The sequence below is a fragment of the Dipodomys merriami genome, unplaced genomic scaffold, assembly GCF_024711535.1.
Source record: "Dipodomys merriami isolate MVZ:Mamm:240054 unplaced genomic scaffold, mDipMer1.0.p SCAF_20, whole genome shotgun sequence".
NCBI classification, from domain to species: Eukaryota; Metazoa; Chordata; class Mammalia; order Rodentia; family Heteromyidae; genus Dipodomys; species Dipodomys merriami.
In genome coordinates, this window is record NW_027203382.1 from 25,429,435 (window position 1) to 25,444,720 (window position 15,286).

At 41.2% G+C, this 15,286-nt stretch overlaps 1 protein-coding gene across 1 annotated transcript; it reads right to left on the reverse strand.

Moving 5' to 3' along the window:
- Positions 1-344: 344 nt before the first annotated feature.
- On the reverse strand, positions 345-14,633 carry Cd180 (CD180 molecule). Its single transcript, XM_070031274.1, has 3 exons — positions 14,403-14,633; positions 5,675-5,841; positions 345-2,722 (listed from the first exon to the last, which is right to left on the reverse strand). Exons 1-3 carry the CDS (start codon positions 14,490-14,492, stop codon positions 994-996), a joined length of 1,986 nt encoding a protein of 661 aa, XP_069887375.1. The 5' UTR covers positions 14,493-14,633; the 3' UTR covers positions 345-993.
- Positions 14,634-15,286: the final 653 nt, after the last annotated feature.

Here is a 15,286-nt window from a genome sequence, read left to right on the forward strand (position 1 = left end):
GTCTCAACAGAAACCACTTCTCACTAAACCTCCTTATCATGTTCCCAACAGCTAGTGCACAGAGATAGCTCTGCCCGCGGGGTTCCATTGTGAACATGCTGTCTTAAATATGTTCCCAGGTGAATAGGCTTTTGAGGGATAGCCTGGGAACCAAACCACCATTATCTCCCTGTTCCTATGGGAGACAGGCTTCTAAGGACTAGATACCAAATGCGACCAGTGCTTTGGATTGCAGCCCACCTGTAAAATTGGGTTTGCAACATAAAACCTAGAACACCAGACAGGGAGCCTCCCTGTATGGTTGTAAAGTTAGAGAAGCAAATGAAATCCTAGACTTTGGTGATAAAGGGAGATTATTTTTATTTTCATAGTGATTGTACCTTAGGATATTATAGAAACTTGAGAAACCTAAGAATTAAGAAGATCAATGGAGTCTATTTGAGAGCAACATTCATTGCTTAGTCCTTAAAATTCATTGCATTGTTTTTACATTTAAAATAAGCATTGGGACTTTGTCCTAGACTGTTTCGCAAATGGCTACATGGCTGAGAGTTCAGTCTTGAGCACAAGGCCTGAGCCTTGGGAGAGGGAGCCTGGCCTTAGCACTTTCAAGTTGTTAGGAGCAGGAGTTGATGATGTCCTTTTGGGGCAAGGTGAGAGAGGCTTCAGGGGTTTCAATATGTGGAGAGCAGATGACTGTGATGAGTTCTTCCTGCTTCCATTTCTGCCCACTTCCATATGAGGAAAGGGCTCCGTATCTTCACACAGCATCTGGCCCTCTCGCCCTAGTTTTCCCTCCATGCAGGACTCCCAAGGGTAAAGAAGCTCAGAAAAACAACAGTCGGTTCCAACCCAGCATCAAGAACCAATCTAAAGTCTGGTCACTGATGGAACAGTTACCCCATGGTGATGGTGAAGAATAGACCATAGTTTCCTCATGTAGAGCAATTTTGCTCAATACATGTATCTGCCATCTCTGGAAAGTTTCAGCACTTAAAGGTGTTGATACTTCCACCTGAGAAGGAACTTAATTGCAAGAATGAGTACAATGGCAAACAAGAGCAAAAATAATATGAGAAAGAAAATGCCCACAGCTGTAATCCCACAGTTCAGCATGACGTCAGACAGTTTAACGCCCATTAGTGATGGAGGATTTGCACACAGTGTCTTCTCGGAATCCTCGACTTTGTGTAGGTTTTTTTGATACCATGTTAAAAAATAAACATTCGAGCAAGTGCAGTCTAGGGGATTGTGACTTAAATTAATAGTATTCTGCTGGGACAAGATGGGAAGGAGATGGGGTGGGATAATACGGATGTTATTGGCTGCCAGATTGAGGTACATCCCCTTAAGATCGCTGAAAGCCTCGAGGCTACTAGATGTCAGGCTGTTATGGCTTAGATCTATGCGATATATCTTTCCAAGGCCCTTGAAGGCTTGCAGATGTATGGAAGAGAGATCACAATAGGATAAAATCAGACTCTCCAGGTTGGGCACTGTCTGAAGTGGGTTGATCATTGAAATACTTCCATCTTGAAAGTGGTTTCCCTCTAAGTTTAGATGTTGGAGATTTGGCAGGCCAGTGAGAAGATACTGATTACTGGTGTCAAGAAGGCAGTGAGAGAGATTCAGAGCCTGTAGGAGCTGGAGGCCTTTGAAAGGACTTTGTGGCGCATTAACAAGTAGGTGGGTAAATGCCAAATCCAAGAATGCCAGGTGAGGACATGCTTTGAACGCCTCACTCTGGAGACCAAGGGGCTCATTGAAACTCAGATTTAGACTTTGCAGGTGAGATAGATTTTTAAGCTGCAGATTGCAACAATCAGTGGCATCTATGTCATCATGGCTCAAGTCCAGTTTCTGAAGATTTTCTAATTTTTCTAAACAGCCAGTCCCAAGGTGAAGTTTCTTCCTATTGCCTTTGATGGAAAGGTGGGTGAGGGAAGGAAAATTGGCAGCATTGATTTGACATAATTGGTCAAAACTGTTTCCATTGAGAACTAATTTCTTGAGTAAGTTCATACCCTCAATTCCAGAGGGTAATGCTTTCAAGTGAGTGGCCGTCAGATCCAGTTCCTGGAGGTGGGTGAAACACTGAAACGTGGTGGGGGAGAGGTCATAGAAATGGTGCTTCTGCAGGTAAATGCTCTCAACAGATATTTCACAAAGACCCTGGAGCATATCTAAAGTAACATCTTCATCCTCTGTGTCCTCAAATGTCCCCAGCCACAGAGATTGAATAGTAGAGTTCTGCAGACCATTTAATACCACAGACAAGTTGCGAGTCCCTCCAAAGTTCAAACTTTGGAAGACTGTTGACTCAAAAGCCCCAGGCTCAATGCCTTTAATGTCATTGCCTTTGAAGTTAAGGCTCAGGTTACTGGATGGCTTCAGAGAATTTATATCTTTTCTGGAGAGGTAGTGTATAGCATTATTCTGAAAATCCAGGACTTTCAGATTCCTTGTCAGGAAGTCTTCAGGGAGCTTAATGGAGGCAATATAGTTGCTCCCAAGGTACAAACTTTCTAAGTCTTTCAGATTGTGCCCGGGAATAAACTCAAGACTGGATATTCCTGTTTGGATTAAGAACAGATGTTTCAGTGACTGGGGCCCATCAAGTGATGTAGCAGCCATAAATACCAGGGGGTTTCCGGTTAACACAAGTGTGCTTAGTTGATGGTGGCTTTGAAAAGTATCTTCATGTATCCAGTTAATCTGGCACCTCAAAACAATCATATGTAATAATGATTAATTAGAGGAAAAAGAAAAGGCACTGTCCTAGTGACTTGCATCGACAAATCCTCCATTTACAAACTGTGAAATAATATACATCAAGACAGAATTGATTGTGGAGAGGAAGGTAAAAAGCAAATTGTTTAAATAGGGATACAGGTGGACCCATTGCAACAATGAGACGTACAAGTCGTTATGTTGAAAAACGAACTTTACAACTTTGGTGGGGGGTGGGGAGGATTGAGTGGGAGGGTAGGGGGAGAATGGGAAGGGATGGGAAGGGGAAACAAAGGAGGAGACTACAATGCTTGATAAGGAATGTACTCATTATCTTGCCCATGTAATTGTAACCCCTCTGTACTGTATTTTCACAATAAAAAAATAAAGAAAGACTGAAAATTGAACATAAACTTTCTTTCGGATCCACATGTGGCCTGTTAAATGAACTCATAATAGCCTCTGTTCTGAATACTGATTTTGAATTGATTCTGAATTTCCAGCACCTTTATGAAGGACAAAAATGGTTTACATTCATACTGTAAGGAACAATTCATGGTTTTGCTGATTGCAAAAATCAAACTATTGCTATTTTAAGTAACATACAATATTCATAGTATGCATCCTAGACTGTGCATACTATGCAATATGCTATTCCATCCTGGGCAAGCTGGAAGCTTTACTTTTGAGGGAGTCTTTCCCTATGCTTGGAATTGAACCCAGAATATTATACATGCTGTGTCCACATTTTCCTACCACGTCACACCCACCTTTTTCATCTGTGAAATATAAAAGTCATGTTACTCTGCAGAACTATTATTCACCACATGACATATGTGAAAATGCTCAATTGTCCTACAGAACAGCAGGGTTCTGGAGAACCTGATTCTGGTAATGCTTCTAAAAATACTGGATTACATACACATGTAAATACACACTCTCTCTCTCTTTCTCTCTCTCTCTCTCTCTCTCTCCCTCTCTCCTCTCTCTCTCTCTCTCTCTCTCTCTCTCTCTCTCTCTCTCTCTCTCTCTCTCTCACACACACACACACACACACACACATACACACACACACATGCACACCAATGGTTTCCCCATCTAACCATAAGTAGGCAGCAATATTCACCTTGGGCATCTTCCAGTGGTGGTTATAAATATAAAGCATTATAATGTTCATTTTTCCATTGCAGTAGCTTCCATGGAAGGTGCAAAGTGGAGGGTACTTCTTCAAGGGGTTCAGATATCATGAGCACATAGGTCTCTGCTCTTCTTACACACACATGTGTGCACACACACACACACATTCACATTGTATATCCCTGAGGTTTTTGTCCCTTACTTGTAATACTGGTTTTCAAACACTGGTTCAGCATTTGGAATCCTGATTCGACCCCTTAAACCAAGTAATGGAATGCCTTAGCAAATCTGTGAGGGGAAAAAGGTTAATAGGTGTGAGATGCTCCCATAAATTATGTGTGTGCACACACGGGTGTGCACGTGTGCATCTGTGCTCCAGTACTGAGATTTAAAATTAGGGTCTTGCTCTCACTTGGCTTTTTATTTTATTTATTTTTTTATTTTTTTACTTTTTTGTGAACATACTGTACAGAGGGGTTACAATTACATGGGCAAGATAATGAGTACATTTCTTATCAAGCATTGCTGCCTCCTCCTTTGTTTACCCTTCACATCCCTTCCCAGTCTCCCCCCTGCCCCCCACTCAATCCCCCCCACACCAAAGTTGTAAAGTTTGTTTTCGACATGACAACTTGTACTTCTCATTGCTGCAATGGGTCCACCTGTATACTTATTTAAACGACTTGTTTTTCCCCTTCCCCTCCACAAATTATACCGACATCAAATACAGTGAAAGCAGGGGTTATACTGTGGGGGAGGGACATACAAAGCAACAAAGAAATAATCTTATAAAAATGTGTTAGAAACAAATGCATGAAAGAAAAAAACATTTAAATACATATCTTAGGGTTCATTTCCCTAACATCACATTATCTGACCTTTTCTGCTTGACTCATACATATACTAGATATTGCAAATAAGGGAAACCATGGGACCTATGTGTCTTTGGGCTTGGCTTACTTCACTTAATATAATTTTTTCCAAGTCTTTCCATTTCCTAACAAATGGGGCAATGTCATTCTTTCTGATGGAGGCATAGAATTCCATTGTGTATATATACTACATTTTCTTGATCCATTCATCTACTGAGAGGCATCTGGGTTGGTTCCATATCTTAGCTATGGTAAATAATGCTGCAATAAACATAGTTGTGCTGGTAGCTTTAGTGTGGTCTTGTTTGTAAACATTTGGGTAAATGCCCAAAAGTGGGATTGCTGGGTCATAGGGGAGCTCTATGTCTCACTTGGCTTTTTCACTCAAGGTTGATGCTTTACTACTTGAGCCACATCTCCATTTCTTGCCTTTTATTGATTAATTGAAGATTAAAGTCTCAAGGACTTTCCTGTCCATGCTGGCTTTCAACCTTGATCCTCAGAACTCAGCCTCCTGAGTAGCTAAAATTTGCAGATATGAACCACCAAGTACCAGGCTTCCCCTATGAAAATGTCTCAAAATTTGTCATTACTGTAGAATTGCCAACTATGCTCAACTGTAGAATAATATAATAACTGATTTAGTACGAGGTTTATTTTCATTATTGTTAATAGTTTTCCTTAGAACTTCTTAAACAGCAACCGCTAATGCAGCTCGTTTGAGAACAATGCGTTTGCCTCTCTTCTGGTTCTTGACAGATGTTTATTCAAACTACACTTGACCTGGGTGAAAGTATTTCGTGGAGAGTAAATGAACACACAAGGGGAGAAGCTTGCCTCTGTGCTTCCCCACAGTTCTTAGAAATTATTTGAATACATATTGTGTTTTTATGAAAGCAATATGCCAAGAAGACAGGAAGCACTCATATACATACCTGGTTAAATCCAAAAATGTAAGATAAATGAGTCTGCTGAAGGTTGTATTTTGAAGTGTAGGCAAGACATTAAAACCAAATTCCAAAAATTCTGTTGAATTCGGTAGAGTGCCAGGAATTTCATGGAGCCCTAAATTTTCACAATTATATGTTCTGTTGGCTTCTTTCTAAAAAAGAGAAAGAACATAAATTTATACTGGGTTTAGTGATTTGATTAACTATCTAAAAGTAGTTATTTTTCCCTGTGAGCAACAATCCCACTTTCAGTCATCTTTACCAAATGCATAATTTCAGAAATACAAAATGACATACATAATCTTAGTCATTATATTGTTTTTGCAAATATCAAAAGTACCAGTAACAAATTATAAGACTAGCCTTTGATTCTCATTCACATAAAGCAGCTAGGCTCGTTTACAGATTGTCTTAACACAATGTTTTACAAAACTAACAAGGTAGCAAAGACCAGAGGTCTTTCAAGTATGAATTCATTTCAGATCTCTGGATCTGTAGGCTCTAGATACCTGCCCCTAAGTTCTGGGCATTACCCTAGACATGGATACACAGAACTTGTTTACCCTGTGCCCAGAACAATCCAGAAATCTACCAAGTACTGCCTGTCAAATGTGCTAATAAAATTTATAAATCTTTACCTGGGTAAAAAATGGAAAATATGATTAGAACCCTTTAAGCTATAAGGTCATAATTTATTGAATGATGCTTTAGAATGAAGAGTAGGGGTGTGAGTAGAAAAGGTCCAATGGGGTTTGTCTTGTGTGGGAAGGCCTCTGGGTAGGGAGGCGCAGAAGATAGGCACCCAGGACCATGGGTCTTCATGTTACCAGGCAGCCCTGCTGTTCCCTGACCACACAGGAGCTCACTGGGCCCCTCTGAGGCTGGCCTGCTGGCAACACCTCCCTACATTGTCCAGATCAGCAGCTTTCCTGGTGCTGAGTGACAGGCTTGCGTAGCTGCAAACAGAAGGGCACACATCCTCCTTTGCTCTGAAGTGTGAGACTCTCCCGATGTCGCCATTGAAAACACGCCTTGCTTTACTTGCTCGGGTTTCTGCTTAGTCGTGCACTTTTCCACAGCTACAGTGAACACGTCCATTCACGAGGAAATCACCGGTGTCCTCCTCTACTGTGACACGGTGATAACTGTCACTGATGAGAATGCCATATTTATATTTCCTTGTAATTCATTCTGCATTTTTATAGGCCCGGAGCACGCTAGGCACCACCACAAATCCACATAACGTTCCTGAAATGCACACTTTGCATTTAATACTTAGATTTAGCTGACTGGTAGAAAAACCATGTTACCAGATCCATTGGTGCTTGTGAATGTGAACTGAGGCCCTTGGGTTGTCTGGAGCCCTGGGCCCTAACCCTCCCTCTTTAATCATGCCTCTATTGAAGAGAACAACTTGACTGAATCCCTGAGGAAGATGACACTCTGAAAACAAAACAAAATCAATACTCCCCAGAAGAAAGTCACCTTCCCTAAGGCTCAGTTGTCAAACTGTCTCCTCCAGGCAAGGAGCATGCCAATTCTATTGTTTCCTGTTGCCTTTACAGTCAGCTTATTTAGGGTTAAGTCACAGCTCTCACACCAAACGGTGCCACCTAAATTAACCTTGCAGTCCTTCTGTGAGAATTCATGGGATTATGTTCATTGGCAGTACATGGAAGAGCTAGCTGTTAATGGGACTATCATATTGTCGGAAGCTCTGGAGAATCTCTTGTATCACCAGTTTGGATTTTCCCTTAAAAGAAAGCTCAACCATACAATGACTACTCCATGCCTAAGTGCTGAGGGAGTCTCTTCTATAGAGGTTTAAGGGGCAGGGGGGCCAAGGTGAGCCCATTTGAAACGTGGAGGCATGCCTAGACTCTTAAGTAACAATTCCAAAAAGTGTGGCAAATGTTGTCCAAATTCAAACCATACAACATTAGATTCCAGCTACTCTTTCTGTATGTATCAATCTCTGAAGGCTTGATCATGGTTATAATTTCTCTCTCTCTCTCTCTCTCTCTCTCTCTTTCTCTCTCTCTCTCTCTCTCTCTCTCTCTCTCTCTCTCTCTCTCTCTCTCTCTCTCTCTCTCTCTCTCTCTCTCTCTCACACACACACACACACACACACCCCACTGACACATACACAGAATATGTAGTATTTAGCAGTGAAAGAATATATGTGGGATGTTTATGAGTATTCATTATAATAATCTTAGAACTTGTGGGTAGATTTGGAATTTTAAACAGAAAGTTTTTTTTTATTGTGAGAATACCATACAGAGGAGTTACAATTACATAGGCAAGATAATGAGTACATTTCTTATCAAGCATTGTTGCCTCCTCGTTGTTTCCCGTTACTATCCCTTCCCATACTTCCTCCCTACCCCCACCCAATCCTCCCCCACCACCCACCAAAGTTGTAAAGTTTGTTTTGCGACATAACGACTTGTATATCTCATTGTTGCAATGAGTCTACATGTATCCCTAGTTAAACGATTTGTTTTTTCCCTTCCCCTCCACAAATTATAACAACATCAAATACAGTGAAAGCAGGTGTTACACTGTGGGGGACAGACAGTTTTGATTTAGTTGTTTTTGTTTTCATACTGGTGTTTGAACTCAAGGTTTTGAGATTCTTAGGCAGAAACTTTACTGCTTACCACTTGACCCACATCTAAGCTCGAACTCAGGGCTTCATGCTCTCACTTGGCTATTTTGTTCATTTAGTGCTCTATCACTTGAGGCATGCTTCTAGTCTAGCTTTTTATTTTGGTTTTTTTTTTTTTGGGTCCAGTCGTGGGCCTGAACTCTGGGCCTGGGTGCTGTCCCTCAGCTCTTCAGCTCAAGGCTAGCATTCTACCATTTGAGCCACAGTGCCACTTCCAGCTTTTTTATTTTTGCTTATGTGGTGCTGAGGAATCGAACCCAGGGCTTCATGCATGCAAGGCAAGTGCTCTACCACTAAGCCACATTCCCAGCCCCTAGTCTAGCTTTTTAAAAAAAATTTTGCTGGTTATTTAGAAATAGTCTTGTAGATGTTTCTGCCAGGTCTGGCTTCTAACCTAGATCTTCAGATTCCAACCTCCAGAGTAGCTAGCTACCATTACAGAGGTGAGCCACTGGCACCTGGCTACTCTGTCTATTTTTGAGATAGGATCTCATCTTTTGCCTACGCTGGCTTTGAAACTACTTTTTATCTGATCTCAGCTTCCCAATTATAGGCATAACCCACTGGTGCCCAGTTTAAAGAGAAAGTTTCATTTCGTAATATGTTTTTCTCGTAATACTATGGTTTAAATTCAGGGTCTTGCTCCGTTATTGCACTCTATAACTTAAGCCACATTACTAGTCATTTACAAAAATATGCCTTTTTACCCAGGCCAGCCTGAACCATGATCCTCTGTTTTTCCTCCTATGTGGATAGGAGGACAGGTGTACTCCGATTTTATTGGTTAAGTTGAGATCTCATCAAATTTATGTCCCACATCTGCCTTGAACCATAACCCTCCCAATCCCAGCCTTTTGAGAGGCTAGGGTTATAGGCATGGGCCCTGTACCTGGTTAAAAGAATTTAATCTTGACTCCTCCTGGACTTAGAGAAAAAGCATGCCTGATTTGCAGAACTATTACATGCAGTTTGACCAAGCATAGTCAACACATAATAATAAATAAATAATTAAATAATTTTCAAAAGCAAATGTTCATTTCCAAGCACACATGATATAGCTCAGGTATGTGGAGAAGTTCCCACGCAATCCTGTGCTGTCATCAGTTGCGTTTAAACTGTTGTAGGATTTGTTGTTTCTTTGAACTTAATTTTGTGGAAATAGGTAGGCCTCACAAAAAGCAAAGGTTACTCCAAAAGCAAGGTAGACATTGATGTGTGCAATTTAAGGAATAAAGTGAAAATTTGAGATTTGTTAAAAGGCACCATGTCTTTAGCAGAAGTTGGACCTCATTATGAGAAAAATAAATCAAGCATCTGCAGTATAGTCATGAACTCTGCATCCTGAGCAGTTTTCCCTCAGTGGTATCTCCTTGGAACATCATATTTGTATATAGAAAAGGTCTACTGTATATGTAAAACTTAATTCCAGAGACCAAAGATCTCAATATGGAAACTATAAATTGAAATAAATATGAAACAATAAAGCTTCCAGGAATATCTATAGGATAATGTCATTATAGCTTTGGGGGAGACAAAGATTGCTTAAAACAGGAGAGAAATGTATTGAAAGTAAAGTGAAAAAATAAAATGGAAAACTCTATGCATTAAATGGAGAATTCTATGCAATAATAAAAAAATGGAGAACTCTGGGCTGGGAATGTGGCTTAGTGGTAGAGTACTTGCCTAGCATGCATGAAGTCCTGGGTTCAATTCCTCAGTACCACATAAACAGAAAAAGCCAGAAGTGGTGCTATCGCTCAAGTGGTAGAGTGCTAGCCTTGAGCAAAAGCAGCTTAGGGACAGTGCCCAGGCCCTGAGTTCAAGCCCCAGGACTGGCAAAGAAAAAAATAAAAGGATGGTTAGTCACCTGTAGAAAACTAAAGCTACATCTTTATATATCACCCTGTACCAGAATCAACTCCAAATGGATCAAAGACCTTGGAGTCAAAGCAGACACCCTGAAAATATTACAGGATGAAATAGGAGAAACCCTAGGTCTACTTGGCACAGGCTGAAATTTTCTTAATAGAGACCCAGAAACACAACAAATCAAAAAAGGTTGGACAAATGGGATTGCATGAAATTGCAGAGCTTCTGCATGGCAAAGGACATAGCTAGCAAGATCAATAGAAAGCCCACGGATTGGGAGAAGATCTTCACTAGCCATACAACAGACAAGGGTCTCATATCTAAAATATACTTGGAACTAAAAAAATTAAATCCCCCTACAACAAATCTTCAAAGAAACAACTGCCCAATAAATAAGTGGGCTAAAGACTTAAAGAGAAACTTCTCTGAAGAGGAAATTAGAACGGCCAATAGACATAAGAAGAAATGCTCAATCTCTCTAGCCATAAAAGAAATGCAAATCAAAACAACATTGAGATACTACCTCACCCCAGTTAGAATGGCTATAATCAAGAACTCTAAGAACAACAGATGCTGGAGGGGATGTGGCCAGAAGGGAACCCTACTGCATTGTTGGTCGGAGTGTAAACTTGTTCAACCACTTTGGAAAGCAGTATGGAGGTTCCTCAAAAGACTCCACATAGAGCTCCCCTATAACCCAGCATTTCCACTTTTAGGCATTTACCCAAATGATCACAAACAAGACCATACTAAAGCTACCAGCACAACTATGTCTATTGCAGCATTATTTACCATAGCAAAGATATGGAACCAATCTTGATGCCCCTCAGTAGATGAATGGATCAAGAAAATGTGGTATATATATATCCAATGGAATTCTATGCCTCTATCAGAAAGAATGGCATCACCCCATTTGTTAGGACATGGAAAGACTTGGAAAAAATTATATTGAGTGAAGTGAGCCAGGCCCAAAGAAACATAGGTCCCATGGTTTCTCTTATTTGCAATAACTAGTATATGTCTGGGACAAGCAGACATATGTACATAGCTATGTACATATGACCAGATAAGATGATCGTAAGTGAAATGAACCCTAAGAAGGGACACAAGTGGTTTGTTTTCTTTCTTGGTATTGATTCTAATGTATTTATAATGTAACATGTGATATTTTTTGTTTCTTTGTATGGTCTTCCCCATGGTATAACCCCTGTTTTCACTGTACTTGATGTTGATGACCTGCATCTTGTATATACACTTCTCTAATTTGTGGAGGGGAAGAGAAAAAACAAAATGCTTAAATAGGGATACAGGCTGACCCATTGAAACAATGAGAAGTATAAGACACTATGTTGAAAAAGGAACTTTACAATTTAGGTGGGGGTGGGGGAAGAGTAGTTGTGGAGGTGGAAGGGAAGGGATGGTAGGGGAAAAACAAAGGAGGAGGCAACAATGCTTGATAGAAAATGTACTCATTACCTTGCTCCTTTAACTGTAACCCCTCTGTACAGTATTTCTACAATTAAAAAACATATTTAAGAAAGGAGAACTCTATGCAACAAAAGCTATTTTTAAGGCTGAGCACCAATAGTTCCTGTCTGTAATCCTTGCTAATCAGGAGATTGATGGTCCCAGATGATGGCAATTCAAAGGCAGCCTGAGCAGAAAAGTCTACTAGACTTCATCTCCAAAATAACAACAACAATAAGCAATGTTGCAGTCATGGCTCAAGAGGCAAGTGCTAGCCGAACAAGCAAGCTGATAAGTGTGAGAACTGGAATTCAAACCTTAGTACCATCAAAATGATGATGGATGATGATGATGATGATGATGATGATGATGATGATGATGATGATGACAATGATGATAATGTTTTTAAGTCAGTGGAAACATAAATCACTGACTGTGAAAAAGTATTTGCCATATGATGAGGAATGTGTTGAATACCACAACAAACTGCTATGCATCAAGACAAGCCAAGAGAAAATGGACAAAGTCTCAAACAAGCACTTCATACATATTTTAAGGCTGCATAGGATCAGGGTTATAGCTCAGTGGTAGAGTATTTGCCATGCATACACAAGAGTCCGGGTTCAATCTCAACTATAATAAAAAGGAGGGAGGGTATGTAACGGCCAACAAAAGTAAAAGAATAGGGCTGGGAAGGTGGCTCAGTGGTAGAGCGCTTGCCTTGCATGCATGAGACCCTGGGTTCGATTCCTCAGTACCACATAAGCAAAAAGAAAAAAGCCGGAAGTGGCGCTGTGGCTCAAGTGGTAGAGCACTAGCCTTGAGCTGAAGAACTGAGGGATAGTGCCCAGGCCCAGAGTTCAGGCCCCATGACCAGACCCCCCCCCCAAAAAAGTATAAGAATATACTCAATTTAACCATTCACTAGGAAAATAAAAATAAAAATTCTGAACTAATAAATCACTACAATGATGAACACTAATAAACATATGTACATAAAATAATTATTATTAGTGCAGCCATAGAGTGACTAGAACTCATATTAACAATGGGTGTAAATTGCTATCAACATTTTGGAAAACGCTATTAAACTTAAAAGTATGTGTATGCTCTATAGGGTACAGGTGGGCCCATTACAACAGTGGGTTATGTCAAAAAACGAACTTTACAACTTTGTCACAGTGGGGGGGCAAAAGGGGGAGAGATAGGAAGGGATGGGAAGGGGAAACAATGGAGGAGGCAACAATGCTTGATAAGAAATGTACTCATTACCTTGGTCATGTAATTATAACCCCTCTGCACGGTATTTTCACAATAAAAAAAGTATGTATGTTCTATGATGAAAGATAGCCAGTATAGGCACACAAAAAGTGTTTTAATTCAAAACAAAATGAAACGTTTATTTTCAGGCTAAGCCAGATAAACTGGTGATAATCAGTTATAGGGGCACATAGACAATCTATATCATCTAGTTATGCTTTCATTGAATGTGAAGAATGAAAAGTAGAAAAGCAAGAGACCTCGAAGTCAGGAAACAGACGTCAGGAGAAACTAAGCTTGCCAACACCTTAACTTGGACTGGACTTCCAACCTCCAGTACTGTGAAAGAATGAGTTGCTGTCATTTAAGTCTCTTCATCTGTGGCATTTCATTATGGCAGTCTGAGCAAACTAATACCACATACCATCCCAGCCTTGATTTTCCTTTGGCACTGCACATCCCCTTAGTCCATCCAAATGCCAGATCAACAGGGTTCTGTTCATTTTTGTTCCAGGACTTAGTGCTTGCTTTGATTCATGCGCTTGTCTGGTAGATCTTCACTTTGTGCCCTGTATCATTCATTGATTTCCTCTCAGCTACTGCTTCAGGGTCCTTCTGCACTTTGCTCCTCCTAGACCATCTTCTTTCAGCCTCAAGCTAGGAAAGCAGCTCTCCACGCCACCAAGACTTAAGAGTCCTTGCTATACCCAACCCTTGTCTGGCAAGCCAAGTGGTGCCGGAAACCCACCAGGGTCAGAGACAGTGGGAGGAAGTTGGAAGCATTTTAGAAGATGGCAAGAGACTAAAGCTTTTTGTTTTTCTTTGTCTCTCTCATTACCTGCTCCAAGAACTTCCCACAGATTGATAAATATTGCTATGGTCCCTAGCAGAAGGTACGGGTTGGTTCTACGCTCAGATTTTACTCCTGTGGGTTAGCCAAAGAGGTAGAAGGCTTTCCAATAGGAAGAGAAAGCCAGACACATTCAGATTATCTGGTGGACGTGCTGAAACCCTGGCACATGCCTGTCTACACTAAACCTTCACTCCAAGAACACAGAAACCAGACTATTTGGGATGGTGGCCACTATTTGGTGATGAAGTGGTGAGCAAACAGCTTCCCCCACTCGCAGCTTAGGAGGCAAGTTTGAGGATCTGCTATTTGTACCAAGACACTGTCGATCTCTCTCCCATGTGTCTGTTGGAATTATCTGGGGACTATTGTTTAAGAGCAAACCTTATTTACTTTTTCCTAATTCAGTTGCTACCAGACCAATGGCTTGGTGGAGCTCTTGGGCTTCTTTCTCATGATAAAGAAAAATATCTTCATAACCCTACTTGTCCTTTTCGAGAGAGCAGATATTGACATCCTCAATCCCCCACAGAACTGTATGCTTAGTCTTAGAATTCTCAGGGAGAGTAATTTAGATAGAGACAGTTTGGACTCACCTCGGTGCACGTCTCATTCAAGGAGGTGATGATTTCACAGCTGATAGAAAACAGCACAGCCAAGAAGCAGCAGCTGAACTTGGGAGCCATGCCAGGCCCAAGGCAAGCCTAGCTTGGCTGGTTTATCTAAAGCTTGCGATGAACACTTAAATCGATGGCCCCAACCTCTTGACAGCAAAAGAGGTTCCCAGAAGATCTTGGGACCAGAAATGCTACTGACTGTTTGGCACTTAGTGGCTCTATGCTATGGGGTAGGAAAAAGTTAAAAGGGGAAGTTGCTTTTTGCATACTAACCATCTATGCCCCAAAATAACTGAGGACCCAGGCTCAGTGCATTTCCGGGCAAGTGTGAGTGATGGGTGCAGCCCATGACCTCTCACTGAGATGGTGCTTGAGCAGCATCAACCGTTTGGCCAACCCCAAAGGCTTCAAATCCTTCTGCATGAGAGAGGGCACATACTTTGTTAGTTGTCTAGGTGAGTGATGCAGAGAGGCTGAGAGACAGGCTGGCAGGGCAGGGCACCCCATGGAAGCAATTGGGAGGGCTGTGGAGTAAACAGAGAGGGAAGCAGCAGCTTTGCCAGAGTTAACTGTTCCTTCAGTCTCAGCTGCTGCCAGGGTTAACTCATCCATCCCCATCACAGATCTTCCCATGGAAGGATTCCTTTATCTCTTATCCTAGTGATTCAGTCCTGCTAACTCCCAATGCGCTGAGGTTAAACAAAGTAGCTTCTGTAAGTGAAGGCTAAGGGGAGCAGAGTGTAGGATGCCACCTGGACTGTGTTTCTCCTTTGCAGCAGGATTGTAATGACTTCTCATTAGGGTGTTAGGGGGGAGTGAAAAGAGCATGTCAGAGTTGAAGCTTGTCCACAATGAGTGGGATT

Bases quoted from the DNA above. Each gene is read 5' to 3' on its own strand.
- Cd180 (XM_070031274.1), bottom strand. From the start codon at position 14,492: ATGGCTCCCAAGTTCAGCTGCTGCTTCTTGGCTGTGCTGTTTTCTATC. The intron at 5,842-14,402 runs GTGAGTCCAAAC...TCTCTTTTTTAG, and splicing joins TGAATGAGACGTGCACCGAG to AAAGAAGCCAACAGAACATA. The intron at 2,723-5,674 runs GTATGTATATGA...GATTGTTTTGAG, and splicing joins ACATTTTTGGATTTAACCAG to GTGCCAGATTAACTGGATAC.